General features: G+C 31.9%; 3 protein-coding genes across 3 annotated transcripts; 1 reads left to right on the plus strand and 2 right to left on the minus strand.

Moving 5' to 3' along the window:
- Positions 1-1,471: 1,471 nt before the first annotated feature.
- On the plus strand, positions 1,472-3,780 carry LOC123711664. Its single transcript, XM_045664340.1, has 3 exons — positions 1,472-1,520; positions 1,711-1,882; positions 3,220-3,780. Exons 1-3 carry the CDS (start codon positions 1,503-1,505, stop codon positions 3,408-3,410), a joined length of 381 nt encoding a protein of 126 aa, XP_045520296.1. The 5' UTR covers positions 1,472-1,502; the 3' UTR covers positions 3,411-3,780.
- Positions 3,781-9,245: 5,465 nt separating this feature from the next.
- LOC123720509 lies at positions 9,246-11,541 on the minus strand. Its single transcript, XM_045677151.1, has 3 exons — positions 10,551-11,541; positions 10,212-10,382; positions 9,246-9,317 (listed from the first exon to the last, which is right to left on the minus strand). Exons 1-3 carry the CDS (start codon positions 11,539-11,541, stop codon positions 9,307-9,309), a joined length of 1,173 nt encoding a protein of 390 aa, XP_045533107.1. The 3' UTR covers positions 9,246-9,306.
- A 1,016-nt stretch (positions 11,542-12,557) lies between these two features.
- LOC123720516 lies at positions 12,558-13,774 on the minus strand. The gene is made up of 2 exons (XM_045677158.1): positions 12,769-13,774; positions 12,558-12,562 (listed from the first exon to the last, which is right to left on the minus strand). Exons 1-2 carry the CDS (start codon positions 13,772-13,774, stop codon positions 12,558-12,560), a joined length of 1,011 nt encoding a protein of 336 aa, XP_045533114.1.
- Between the last annotated feature and the right edge of the window lie 122 nt (positions 13,775-13,896).

Raw genomic sequence — 13,896 nt, forward strand, 5'->3', positions numbered from 1 at the left:
TAACTTGCATATAATACGCATATTATATACAAGTTAAAAAAGATATATATATATATTATATAAATGGCAAATAAAATTTATATCTTTGATTACAAAACAATCATATTTCTAGGATGTTAATTGATGTTATTATTATCCCTTATCACAATTTATCTGTCTGTCTTTAACTGTCGCCTACGCTATAGACAGGTAGGGGTGCCAATAGATGTATACTATTACATATAATAAAGTGTTAAAAAGACATTCTATTTGATGATACATTTCGTTTCGTGACAGGAACATTGATGAATATAAAATTTAAGCAAGGAGGATATCTGGAATACTTGGGTTTTTTAAAAACCTTGGTCTTTTCTTAGTCAAAAATCTACTTACAGTTAACCTTAAAATATTATTATTTTGTACAGATTATACAGATCTTTTATCTAACTAAACAATAAGTTCTCTACTTCGTTCTATTTAGTTCTGTATTTGTAATTTCCCAGTGCACTACTAAGTAAGCATGCAGTAACTTTCCTTTACTCTAAGAAATTATAACTCAGTCAGGTCTCCAATTTCTAGACCTAAGCTCTTATATTGCGCTTGTATATGTTAATCAATAAATTAAAAGTTTTGTTTCTCAAAGACAATTTATCTGAAACAAATAAAACGTATTGTTTCTGTGCTATTTCGAAAAACGAGGCTTTTTGGTGACATGTCTAAAAATAAATACTAGAGTTGTCTGAAAGTTTAGTAATTAGCTATAGGATATAGTATAAGCAAGGACAGACTTGTTTTGTACTAATGTTGTTTACGTTATGTCACAATCTGTCTGAGTAAACAGTGACCTAAGGACCTTTATTTTTAATTTATGTTGTTGATTATTGTGGCGCTATTGATAATACTGTTGCTATGTGCACGAAAAATGTACTTTGATATCCATTCTTTGCTTTGTAACCAAATTTATTTTCTATGATTACTGGTACATATTTTTTACGTATAAATCGGAACACCTCTTAGCCAGATAGATTTTTATGTGAATATTGTTTTTCATAATAAATTACCTATACATTTGGTAAACAAATGAAAGATATAGGAGGCAAATTGGAATTTCTAAAAATATAATCAAGACTTTTTTTTACACGAAAGATGTGGTTTGGCTTGGTAATCTAATGTTACGTGAAGTAATGAAAACGAAGCAGAAACGTTTGCCTTACTTTTCTGCATTTACAGTATATTACGACACTGCTTTAGAAAAATATATTATTTAATAATATACTAACACACAATTTTGAATATCAAATATAGAAGCTGTATTTAAAATCGCTATCATAACGAATTAGAATGCACTTTTGATGTTTGAATTTGGTTTGTTTATGACTCTCGTTATCTTAATGCCACAATATTTTGTAAACGATGTAAACAAGTTAAATTGACTATGGGCCATAACATCATTATTCTATTCTCAATTTCACATCATTCATAACGTCTTGAGGGATCAAACATCTGTTGTGCTCTTAGTGAAAATGGATCCAAAATATTTTGTACGTAATTTTTTCGATTTCGTTTAATACTATATAATTATTTAAATTATCATTTAAGCTAAGCTGTTTGAAAATGGAATTCCACTTTCCATTCCATTCCAATTTGCAAGTTTTAATTGACTTGAATTATACTTACTATTTGAAATTTGTAGAGGTGTTTTTTTGTTGTTTTAATTAATAATTGTTACAGGTGTACATTATTCTTCTGCTACACAGCGCTTTCAACCCCATCAAAGCGGACACGGAAACATACAGAATGACGGATCACGTTTTTACCTGTAGCAAATGGCTTTCCTCAGTTATTGAAAACCTTTGCAATAATGTCTACAGAATTGTAAAGAGAGACACTTCGTTATTGATGGGTGAGTATTTTTTAAGCATAAATTTTAGAGTAGGTTAGATAGATTCACTTTTAGACGTTTTAAATTCTTGATTTATGTTTCTGTTATCGTAGTTATGTACTACAATGATATTTAAGCCACTTTATAATATTATCAAAAGATGGATATAATTCTTTTCCTTATATTATTTTAAAGGTAAAAATAATTTTAATTTGATTCAATTACTAATTAGTTAAAAGCATTGTTTAAATATTTTCTAAATGTGCTTTAGTTATTAGGAATTTTATTTTTAGTCCTTTCATTCAAATACAACCCGAAAATATAAAAAAAATATAATCGTCATAATTGGTTCTTTTATAAATACATGTTAGTAAAAACAATTTTGACATATATAAACGATTGTCAGCTGTTAAACAGCGCCGACGGAATTTTAACGGATGACGGTTAAAAAGAACGTTTTTATAATTTCATTTACAATAAAATATTTGTTAGCCTATTTTATCAAGCAAAAAATCTATAAACCAATATTGGAATTAAGTATTACCTACACGATACATGAATGGTATTGTACTAAAAAATAACACTGTCAATTTTTCACGTCTCGAACCCCAAAACTTCTGCTATTCGAAATAGAACGATGTATGTTCGACATTTCGTTAAATTGTTAAGTGGTGTTCGAATTTATACAAAACATTAAGTTAGTAACTTTCGTACTACGATACTGTACTTTATTTACACAGATAATCTTTTATTGTTACATTATTTCATGCTAGCTACCCACATCGTTGGGCTACTTTTTGTAACTTCAATATTAAAGTTAAATATAATGCCGTCATATTTTTTGTACCAGTAAGTTGTACGTTTCTTTAGAACTCATAGTTCGCTATAAAGGTTTTCATTCGACCGCTTTTTCTTTCTTTATTATTTTTCGCCTTAATGACACAAATAACATTGCTTTCTGTTGGTATTAGAATTTCCAAAATCAATCAAAACCTGACAAACCTTACTTCGTTTTAATAATAGTATAGTTGTACCTTATTTATAAAGCTCTCTTTTAATGTTACATTATTTACAATAAAGTAATCGCACTTAAGAATTAATAACAAAATAAACAAAACGCTACATGCACTACTTATATTTGCCCTATAAGGCAGTTTTGAAAACTATATTTTTGTAACTATACATGTGTCGGGTTGGTTGGCATCCAAAACTATTTTAGAAAAATATGAATGAAACATGGTCAGTCATGGAAGAATTACACAATGGTCCCACGCCCTAGCTTTAGACGATTTCAATCTGTACATCAAATAGAATATTACGTATAAAGCATTAATTTATCTTTCTTTTGTCTGTTCTAGAAAAACTCACACCTCGTGATATTCAGAAGAGTGTGAATAGACGTCGGTTTCTGGCTGAAGAGAAATGGCGTCGCTTGCGCAGGCAAGTCGCGACTGAGTGCTGTGTGGAAGCATGTACAATCGGCAATATCATTTTGTACTGCCCCGAGAACTCCAAAGTGATTAAAGAAAACCCCCATATCTTTGGTTAATAAGAGTAAACCATATTACTTTATGCCTACAGAATCACTTTAGCAAAGGCCTACCATGAATTGATAGAAAGGACTTTTTTCAGTTGGACATGAACTTTTTATAAATGCGGGATTAAGTCAATAAAATTAACGAGCAAATAAAGTGATATAATGTAAATTGAGGAAATAGATAAATACGGTTGGATTTGTGTTGTAGGCACGTCAAGAGTAGATTAAACAATCACATTTCATAGATTTGGCATATGTATGAAATATGAGTTTGGTGGTATGGCAGTGAGTTTCGTAGCCGCGACACTGGTATGAAGACGAAAGATTTATCCAACAGTATTCATCTAGTTCGTGGTTTAATTAATATTTGGATATATTTAGATGTGGGTAAAATAATCGAATAGCACTTCGGGCACAACTGACAATAAAATGTTTAAAACTTTTCTAGTTTTTATTTGATAACCCAAAACCATATTTGTTTTTACTTTAAAATAATTAAAAAAGCTTCCGTCTTCAATTTTAGCGAAGGTAATGGAGTCAGCGCTGTAGTTATCTAGTGTATTAGTATTAAGTTACTGTAAAAATAGGAAATAAATAAATAAACTTTCTACTTAATAAATTTACCTACCCTCGGCTAATCGAATCAATAATTGCATTTTAAAGTAATATTATTGCTAATTCAAAGCGAGCATTCAGCGAGCGAAATAAACAGCGAGTGAACTGTACTAAAATTTACGAAAATATGTAGGTAATAAAAAGTAGTTAAAATTATATTACAAGTTCCCATAGTTAATTTTCGTAGGGTCAAATATCTTTTCGTGGATAGATTAAGGGAAGTCATAACAGAAAGTTTTTTTGTTAAACATCGAATTTCATACCGTCTTCATTCAATTATTCACGTAATGTTATCGAAAAATTTTAAAAGTGCTTGCTTCCTAAGCTATCTTCGTAGAAAATATAATGGAAATGTGGTCAGGCACACATTATTCATGTAGGAAATTAGAAATCACTTTGAAACCCAAAACGTTTAGTACTAGACATCTAGTACTTGATGCTAAATTTAGAATAGTTTAGATTTGCTTAGACGCGTCATGTCTCAAGGTTAGTTATTTTAGGAGAATTAATAAGGTGAATTAATAAATTCAGGTGAAATGACGCTGTTTCTTAGGGTTCCATAAATTACATTAATATGATAATTTTAGACACAGGATTCTAGATAAATGAGTAATCGGAGAGACAGTTCGGGTGTGGTTATAGTGATGAAAATAGCAAGTACAAAAAATACTCAACGCTAACTTGGTATGTGTAAAGTTTAAAGCGTATCGTATAATTCTAAAAAAAAAAACACCTATCAGACAAATTAGGGTAGGACGGCTCAAATATAGTGAAGTTTGCAAACTACTCAGTAGTTGTACAATGCACATTTATTTAGTTAAAGTATAAATGCCAAACAATATTTTAACTTACATACTACCTTACACTACTAAAAAGAATTTCTACTTAAGTGGAGGAATAAATTAAAATTACTCATCATATATTATATTTGAATTATATGAAGTTTGAATTTAAAATGTAGTTTGAGGACTTTATTGAACATACCTATGTAATTTTATTTGCCGCTGTTAGGTGTTCATCAATTTCTACAATACGTATAATTTGGTAATTGTATTGTGTAAGTTTTTTGCATGTAATTTTACATGTAAGTTTTTATTATAATTAAATTGTACAGTGGTAATTACTGGTAGTAAATTTACAATTAATTTAACTTCTTTTCTGACGTTCATAAGTGTACTTGTCTACCTATATGAATAAAGTTATTTTGAGTTTGAGTTTGATGGAGTACTATTTTGAGACTTATAGGGTAGATTTTTTTTAGTATTTTATAAGTGCAATAGATTAGTTAACCCTTTGTTGGGCACGAACAGTTACAGATGCCAAATGCAGATTTGGATATGCGAGGCCAAATTTTGCGTGAGCCTTAAGCAGTTTTTACTCTCGCCACGTGGTTATATTCAAAATCTATTCACTAGAGTATTTTATTTATTTATTTATTAACACTTCGTTACATTACAATATAAAAAAAATTCAACATAATTAAATCAACTGGCGGCCTTATCGCTTTCGATCGATCTCTTTCAGGCAACCACGGTGAGTAAAGAAATTTTTTTTATTAAATTACATAAGATAGGCAAGAAGTGCAAAAATACATGTTATACACAGTAATAACTGTGACAAAACTAAACAGGAACAAAAAACAAACTAAACTAAAAAGATGATACATTAAAAATAAAAAGTAAAAAGATACATAAATCACGATAAGTCTCACGTCAGTTAGTAGTTAGTAAGGAAGTTAGGAATACGATGTGGACAGGTAATTTTTGTACAGAAGAAATTTAAAGGAAGATAGAGTAGGAGCGAAGCGAATAGGGACGGGAAGTGAATTCCATAGCCATAGTAGTTAACCGAATATTACTATCGATTCGTAGTATATGCAATATACTTAATATTGCATATACTACGAATCGTACAGAATGCCCTCGAGTGACCCAGCCCTGTAGACGTGCGACCGTTGCTCCGCGATGATTGCTGTCGTCTCTAAGGCGAGTGGAGGAACGCGCGAATTAAATAATAAATTTTGCTACCTTTAAACGCATTCTTAAACACCGCACTTGGATACTTTCATAGCGCTTAGCTAGATTGATTAGTTTCACTCGACCGGTGTTTCGCAAAATCAGGCCCTCAACTGATAGCTTTAAGTGTTCAACGGCGGAAGGGAAAACCCCGAGTAAAAACTAATCTAACTTGCTAAAATAATAACAACATTTACTTAAGCTATGCCTATAAACATGTATGCACGGTATCTCTTGACATTTTCAACAGTAACTAACATAACGACGTAAGCAAACAGGCTTCATACTTACCCACGGTAAAATTATAAATGAAAAATATTATATCCTAATATAATAATAATCTACTATAACTTCAGATACAAACAAGAATTTTTGAAAGGTATAAACCCGCTTTCCGCTAGCCTATGCAACATGATCATGGAATAGGAATATTAAAATTTAAAGCGCTCTATATAAACCTGGGCTTCCCAATCTTATCATATCAGGACATATATTTCAATACCTAGAGAAGCTACATCTTAAAATAAGCTTTTATCTCATGGTAAGAATTAAAATACTAAAAAGGCAAACGAGACTTAGACTAACGTGCTAACATGCAGCAAAGAATTGCTAGTTACCTAGCTATAAAGTCTTTTTAATTTAGACAAGTTTTTCTCTATTTTTCGTAGACGTACCTTGCATAGCAACCGACTTAATAGGCTTGATAGATTGCTTAAAGGACAAGGGCGTAGATTGCTCTTAATATTATTTGGATTTTTTATTAATACTTTTAGAATTGGAACATGAAGCTTGCCGTGATAGTTTTATGTGTGATGACGTTGTCACGAGCCGATCAGGAAACACCTGTGGTGCTATGTGGAAGGGAACTTGCCAATGCCAGAGTGTTAGTTTGCTATGGCGCAGAGTTTGTCTCTAAACGAGCGTCACCACAATCTATAGTTGGTTAGTAAATTTTATTATATACAGGTTTATTTTAAAGGCTCTTTAGAATAAAAATGGAATCACGTTAACTTTGGTGTCTGGCTAAATTAATATATCTCGCCTTTTTGCATTTTATATACCTTCAATATACTTGGATCTATCAAATATATTATTTATTTACTAACACCTCGTTGTATACAAAATTATAATACAATAGATATAATTAAATAAAAAGGAGGGCAACTGGCGACCTTATCACTTTCGAGCGATCTCTTCCAGTCAACTACTATATTGTCATTAATCAAGTGATTTTACAGCCGCATTAGCAAGTGGCGATAAATGGATTGAAGAACTCATGTGGGGAGGGCGTCGTGCCGCTATAAGTGCTGATTGGAACCGATACAAAAGGGGCGGATTGGCTGATGAATGCTGTCTTAAACCCTGCACCACTGCTGATATACTTAACTACTGCTAAACGTGTGATTAAAAGATCTCCTGTACATATGTATTTAAACTTTGCTGGACTAACTTAAATAGATAAATAAATATATTTCCCTGTTCGTTTGTATTCCTTTGATTGTGAAAGAATTAAAAATTACAACGGCATAGAAGATACAATTATTTAATTTGTGAAAATATGTTTTATTAAATACATAGTTTTATTTGAGTACACAGTTTACATGATTAATTTCACATACAATAATTACTAGGGAGTTTACTTTTTAAAACGGTTAACAATATTTTAACTAGCAAACATTTTCTGCTTTCTACGCAATCGTATAGTGTTAAGTATCTCAAAAATAAATGAGATGAAAGACAAAACCCATCCTAATATTAATATTCCGAAGCATCCTGTAAAATGGGTTAACGTAAGGGGAATGTTAGCGTTCTCCTGAAGCTCAGGCAAAATAGTGGTATAATCTTCAAATATTTTTTTCACGATTCCAGCTTCAAATAATCGAGTAAACACCAAATTAACTGGACGCGTCACTGGAGAGTACTTTGTAAAATAAGCCACTGAGTAACTTTCTACTATTTTTTTGGGAAGCGCATGAATCTCCAGATGAGTGTTACGCTGAAATACTTTTGCGAATACTATATTAGCCCCGTATACAAACTTCTCACCTTCACTTGATGTTACATACGCCAAACTAGAATATATATCGGTAGTGTTAGAAGGTATCCAATTATTGTATATAAATGGGTCATTTGAATAAAATTCTTTAAGAGGTTTACCGCCTCCAAATGTATATCCTTCAGCTATGGCATCTTGAATACTGTGAATAGTATTGACTTTAACATCAGTTTGCAAGAAATATATTAGGTTTACTTGATAAAATGTTCTTACTAGAAACCAATACCAAATCCAATATAAAATCAGATGTTTGCAAAAGTTTACGGGATATTTGGTAACGGACACGCCCAAAGTTATTTGGACTGTATAGGCAATAAAATAATGAGAAAATTTATCAATTCCTTTCACTTTACTTAAGATTCTCCAAACTCTGTGATCGATAAAATAATGTGATAAAACGAAGATACCGAATGTTATCGATATAAAACACCATGCACCGGTAGTAAAAGGTTTTAATAGTTTTACTGAAGACGATTCTAATCTCAATGGATGAATTAGCCAGTACATCAATATTATGTTAAAACTCGTAGATATATCAAAATCGTGGTAGCGTTCTAAATTCATGGTAGCAGAAGCAGTAAAGGAAAGGTTTGCTAATTTTTTGTCAAGATCACCAAGAGAACCAATCCATGTATTGTTGATTTGATATCCCCAACCCATGCGATCACTAGGTGACATGACAACTAGACTTGCATTGACAGCTTCTCCTGTAATTCGCAACACATCACCATCTGTTCCGGATGGTATGCCATCTTTAATCGTCATATATGGATACAATTCAAAGGTTGAAACTATTAGCGGGCAACGATGGAAATTCATTAGCTTTAGAGGAAAAATACTTCGTGTTGTGCAAACTTGTTTACTATCTGTGTATGAATGAATGCAGTCTTCCCAATTTTGTACTCTTTCAGGCGTAGGATGGTCACAATCTTCATTTGGAAAATAGACATAGCCACTAACAGAATTATCTTCGTATTTGATAAAGATGACATTTAAAATTTTATAACTCCACAACATTAGTATAGTTTCGTTCTCATCACATTCATTTTCATCAAAACATATAATAATAAATTTCGAATTTGGGTTAAATTGTTGCAATTTCAGTGTTTCTAACGTCAAAACAATATTTGGAATATCATTTAAAAATAGGACGTATTGTATTGTGTTCTCTACGAAATGATTATCTTTCATGGATTTTGAAATAGTGTTCAACTTAACTTTTTTACCATATACCTTCACAAAAACACCAACTCCATATAAATAGGTTGCATTAAATAAAACTAAGGTTGTCAATTGCCATTTCAATGTGTGATAAGCAACATATCCAGCACTTTCTGCCAATTTGTCAGTATTTATACTTTCTATAATATCTTTTTCTAATACGTAAGACATTTTAAACTAGCCGAATTTTTTACCTAAGCTAGGTTTCGTATTTTTAAAACTTTTAAGCAAAATTTAAGTTAAACGTATATCTACTTGTAGAGCAGTTTCAAAGGTGTTCGTTAGTCAACTCTTCACTATAAACCCTCAAAAATATTAAACGCTTAATACTTACATAATAATTAATAAAGCAGAATAGTTATTATGCTTCATAATTTACGAAAAGCTATCAATTACATACGATATATAGTGATTATTTTTTATTCATGGTGATTTGTAGTGATTGAATACTATAAATTTTTGTACAAGAAATATATGCTAAAGACACGCAACAGGGTAGAATTAATTTGAAAAGTTAATTTACAGATAGATATTTCCGAATATTTGACAATTTACGCAGTTTCAGCACAAACAGTTTCTCTAATATAAAAACAGAGATGGATAATATATAACCGAATACCAATATTGCAAAACAAGTATGAAAATGTTTAAAAAAAAGTACTTCTTGTGTATAATTTTTTGGTTTAGCCCTATAAATGTAGTTTTCATATAATGCACCTGGTATACCAGCTTCAAAAAGACGCGTTAATACATGATTAATATCCTGAGTCATACACGAATGTTTTTTAAAAAACAATACTGTTGGACTATTCAATATTTTATTTGGCAGAATACGTAATGATTGACGCGTATTTCGCGTAAACAATTTAACGAACACCAAGTTAATAGCAAATAAAAATTTCTTACCTTTAGTCAAATCTATCAAAGTAGGAAACATTTCATTGTTATCAATAAATACCCAATTATTATATATAAATTGATCATCCACAAAATAATCTCTTATAGCCGGACTGCTTCCATACTGGTAACCTTCTTCGATAGCATCTCTTAAAGTATTTATAGTATTAATAGGTACATCTGTATGCAGGGAATGTATCAGGTATACTTGATACAATGTTCTTACAAAGAACCAATACCATACCCAAAATAGAAACACGTGTTTATAAAAATTCTTAGGATACTTGGTTACAGAAAAACCCAAACATATTTCTAATGCATAGATAAGAAAAGAATCAGAAGATAAACCTGTATTGAATCTTGTCTTGATCTTATCCATAAATCTCAATTTTAAAAGGATGTGTATAACGAGGGGAACCATTAATGTAACTACAAAGAGCACTCTTGCTTTTCCAGTAAACGGGTTTAGCAACTTATGCGATGAAGATTCAAATTCTGACGGATGGGTGACCCAAACCAAATCCAAAGTATTATAATTTATAGACATGTCGAAGTATTTTAATCGATTGAAAGTTATTGAAGCTGATGTCATAGAAACATTGGCCAGGTCGTTGTAAACATCACCAAGAGATCCAGTCCAAGTATGATTCTCCAAACTACCCCAGCCGTCATCATCACGCGGTGAGATCAGGACAAGCGTTGCATTGAGAGTATGCACTATACAACGTAGCAAATCTCCATCAGCACCATACGGTACACCATCATTAATATACATGAAGGGACGTTGTTCAAATGTCGAAACAATCAAAGGGCAGCGGTGAAAATTCCTAAATTTTTCTGGAAACATATGCTTCTTGCAAAGCTTTATAACTTTTTTGGAAGAATCAATACATTTGTCCCAATGTTCAAGCCTCCGGGGTGTTGGGTGATCGCAACGTTCACTTCGAAAGTATGTATAGCCACGTATAAAGAAATCTTCGTTTTTAATCAATATTACGTTTAAAATTCTATAAGTCCACAGTATTTTTACGGCTTCAGCCTCGTCACATTCGTTGCTATGTTTACAAATTATTATAAATTTAGAGTTTGAGTTAAGATTTTGTCTTTCCATTAAATTTAAAAACGCCTGTGTATCTGCCACATCAGCTACGAATAAGATAAACTGATTAACACTATTTAAATCCGGAACGGATTCCATCACATTGTATATTTTAATATTTTTGTCATATAATTTCACAAATACGTCAAGTCCGTATAAACATGAAACGTTAAATAATATCAATGTTGTGTATTGCCACTTGAAACTATGGTAAGCAACTTGAGCAGCGTTTTGTGCCATTAATTCTATTATTTCTTCAACTGGATATCTTTCAAACATTTTATTCAAAAGTCCGCTAAACGGCCTAAACACAATACAATTCACATACAGTTTGAATGATTTTGATAACAAACTACAAAATATATGCATTTCACTACAGGTTACTACAATATTTTATTGTAAGTGAAGTGACAGAAGGCCCATTAATCTATAAAATAATTAATCTGATGTTTCAGATAAAATTGTTATTAATGTCTTTTCTGATGAAATACAATTATCTTACTATTCATCACCTTTAGGGTAAATTGAAAAAAAAGAAATATGTACGAATTACATTTTATTATTTTCATTTAAGGAGTCACTTAGTGTGCAGTGATTACATATTTGCGTGTCGGAAAATTCTTAAAAGCGGTTTTCTACATTTACAAACTATAATTACAATGTCATACCATTACGGGCTTTAACATAAATTGATTTAATGGAAGGCTTTCCTTTTATTTATAATAAGTGTATGTTTTTTGTGATACATATATTTTTCAATTGAAAACACAATTAAGGAAGCCACCCAGCCACCTCCTAATATCATAAAACAACCGGAATAGTCCTGTAATGTTATTGGTTTGGGGGCGTCTTTATCCACATCAAATCGAAGATAACTATTATCTTTATAAATTTTCTGCACTACGCCTGCTTCTATCAGATTCGTCAGAATTGAATCAATAGATTGGGCTAACGAGGAGTACTTTTTAAAAAATATTACTGTAGGACTTTTTATGATTCTTTCAGGCAAGATGTGCAATTTTCTTTTTGGTTTTCTAAGAAACACTTTGGTAGCCTCTAAACTAACGGCTGCAACGAATTTTAAGCCTTTAGATAGCTCTTTCATTGTGGGATATACTTGATTACTTTCGATATTTTTATAGTTGTTATAGATCAAAGGATTGTCTATGAAATAATCTTTAAGAGCCAGACCGCCTCCATATGGGTAACCAGCAGCAATGGCATCCTCAATACGCACAAAGCCATCTATGCGCACATCAGACTGTAATGAGCTTATAAGGTAAACTTGATATAACGTTCTCAATAAATAACAATGCAATATCCAAAGGAGCGTTAAATACAACAAACTCCATTTTTTCGGCAACTTAGACGCTGGCAAGCCCACACAGATTTCCCAAGAATAAAAGACAATACCGTCAGGAATATCATTAATTTTAAACTTATTACGAATACTTGTCCAATACTTACTTTTAAAGATGGCAACTGCGATCATGATAACAATAAAGTTTAAACACAAAATTATTTTAGCTTCTTTCCTATATGGCCTCAAGAGTTTAAATAATGACGGTTCTGGGTTTGAGGGGTGCGTGATCCAGACAATCGTGACAGTTCTATAATCTTTGGACATTTGAAAATATCTATATCGGTGAAGTGTGATACTGGCTGATGTCATAGAAAAGTTGGCCCAGTCGTAGTAAACATCACTAAGAGAACCCGACCAAGTACCATTCTCTTCGAGTTTCCCCCAACCAGAGCCAAGTTTCGGTGTTACCATTATAAGGCTTGCGTTCAAGGCTTTGATGATAACTCTTAGAAGATCACCATCGGCCCCGGTCGGAGTACCATTCCCTAGCATCATGAATGGAGTTTGTTCAAACGTTGAAACTGTTAGCGGACATCGGTGCAAATTCTTAAACTTAATAGGAAACATATCCTGGCATTTTGTTGAATTTTTGGATCGAATACATGTGGCCCAATTATTTACTTCTATTGGTGGGCCGTTGCGACATGTGTAATCTTGGATATAGGTAAAGCCAATTGGCTCTTGAAATTCGTCGTATTTAATAAAAATAACATTTGCCATCCTATACTCCCAAAGCAAATTAACGGCAATAGATTCATCACAGGGCCATCCAGCTATTGTGTTACATATCACAAGATATTTTCCTGTGTTATTAAATCTTTGAGTTTTCAACCAGTCCAAGAAATCTAACAGATCCGTTAAATCACTTATGAATAAGACGAATTGTTTAGTGTTTTCCACAACCCATGGGTTGAATGTGCTCTGTCCTATGATTATGCTTTTTTGATAAAATTTTAAGAAAACGTTAACACCACAGAAAAATGCCGGGTTAAATAGGATTAACGAGGCGTACTGCCATCTAAAATTGTTTAAAGCCACTTCTGCCGCACTTATCGCGAGCGTGTCAAAAACTGAACAATTGTCCGGTGAAGGTCTGTCTATGAAAGTCATGTTCGTGCTATAAAATGTTCAATGATAATTTGCACCGTTTCACGCTTGCACTAAACGACTATCATATGGTAAAATCAGTTCCATAAATGAAATGACTGCAGTAAAATAATTTAATGTAAAAC

This window comes from Pieris brassicae, chromosome 1 (genome assembly GCF_905147105.1).
Source record: "Pieris brassicae chromosome 1, ilPieBrab1.1, whole genome shotgun sequence".
Classification (NCBI taxonomy): domain Eukaryota; kingdom Metazoa; phylum Arthropoda; class Insecta; order Lepidoptera; family Pieridae; genus Pieris; species Pieris brassicae.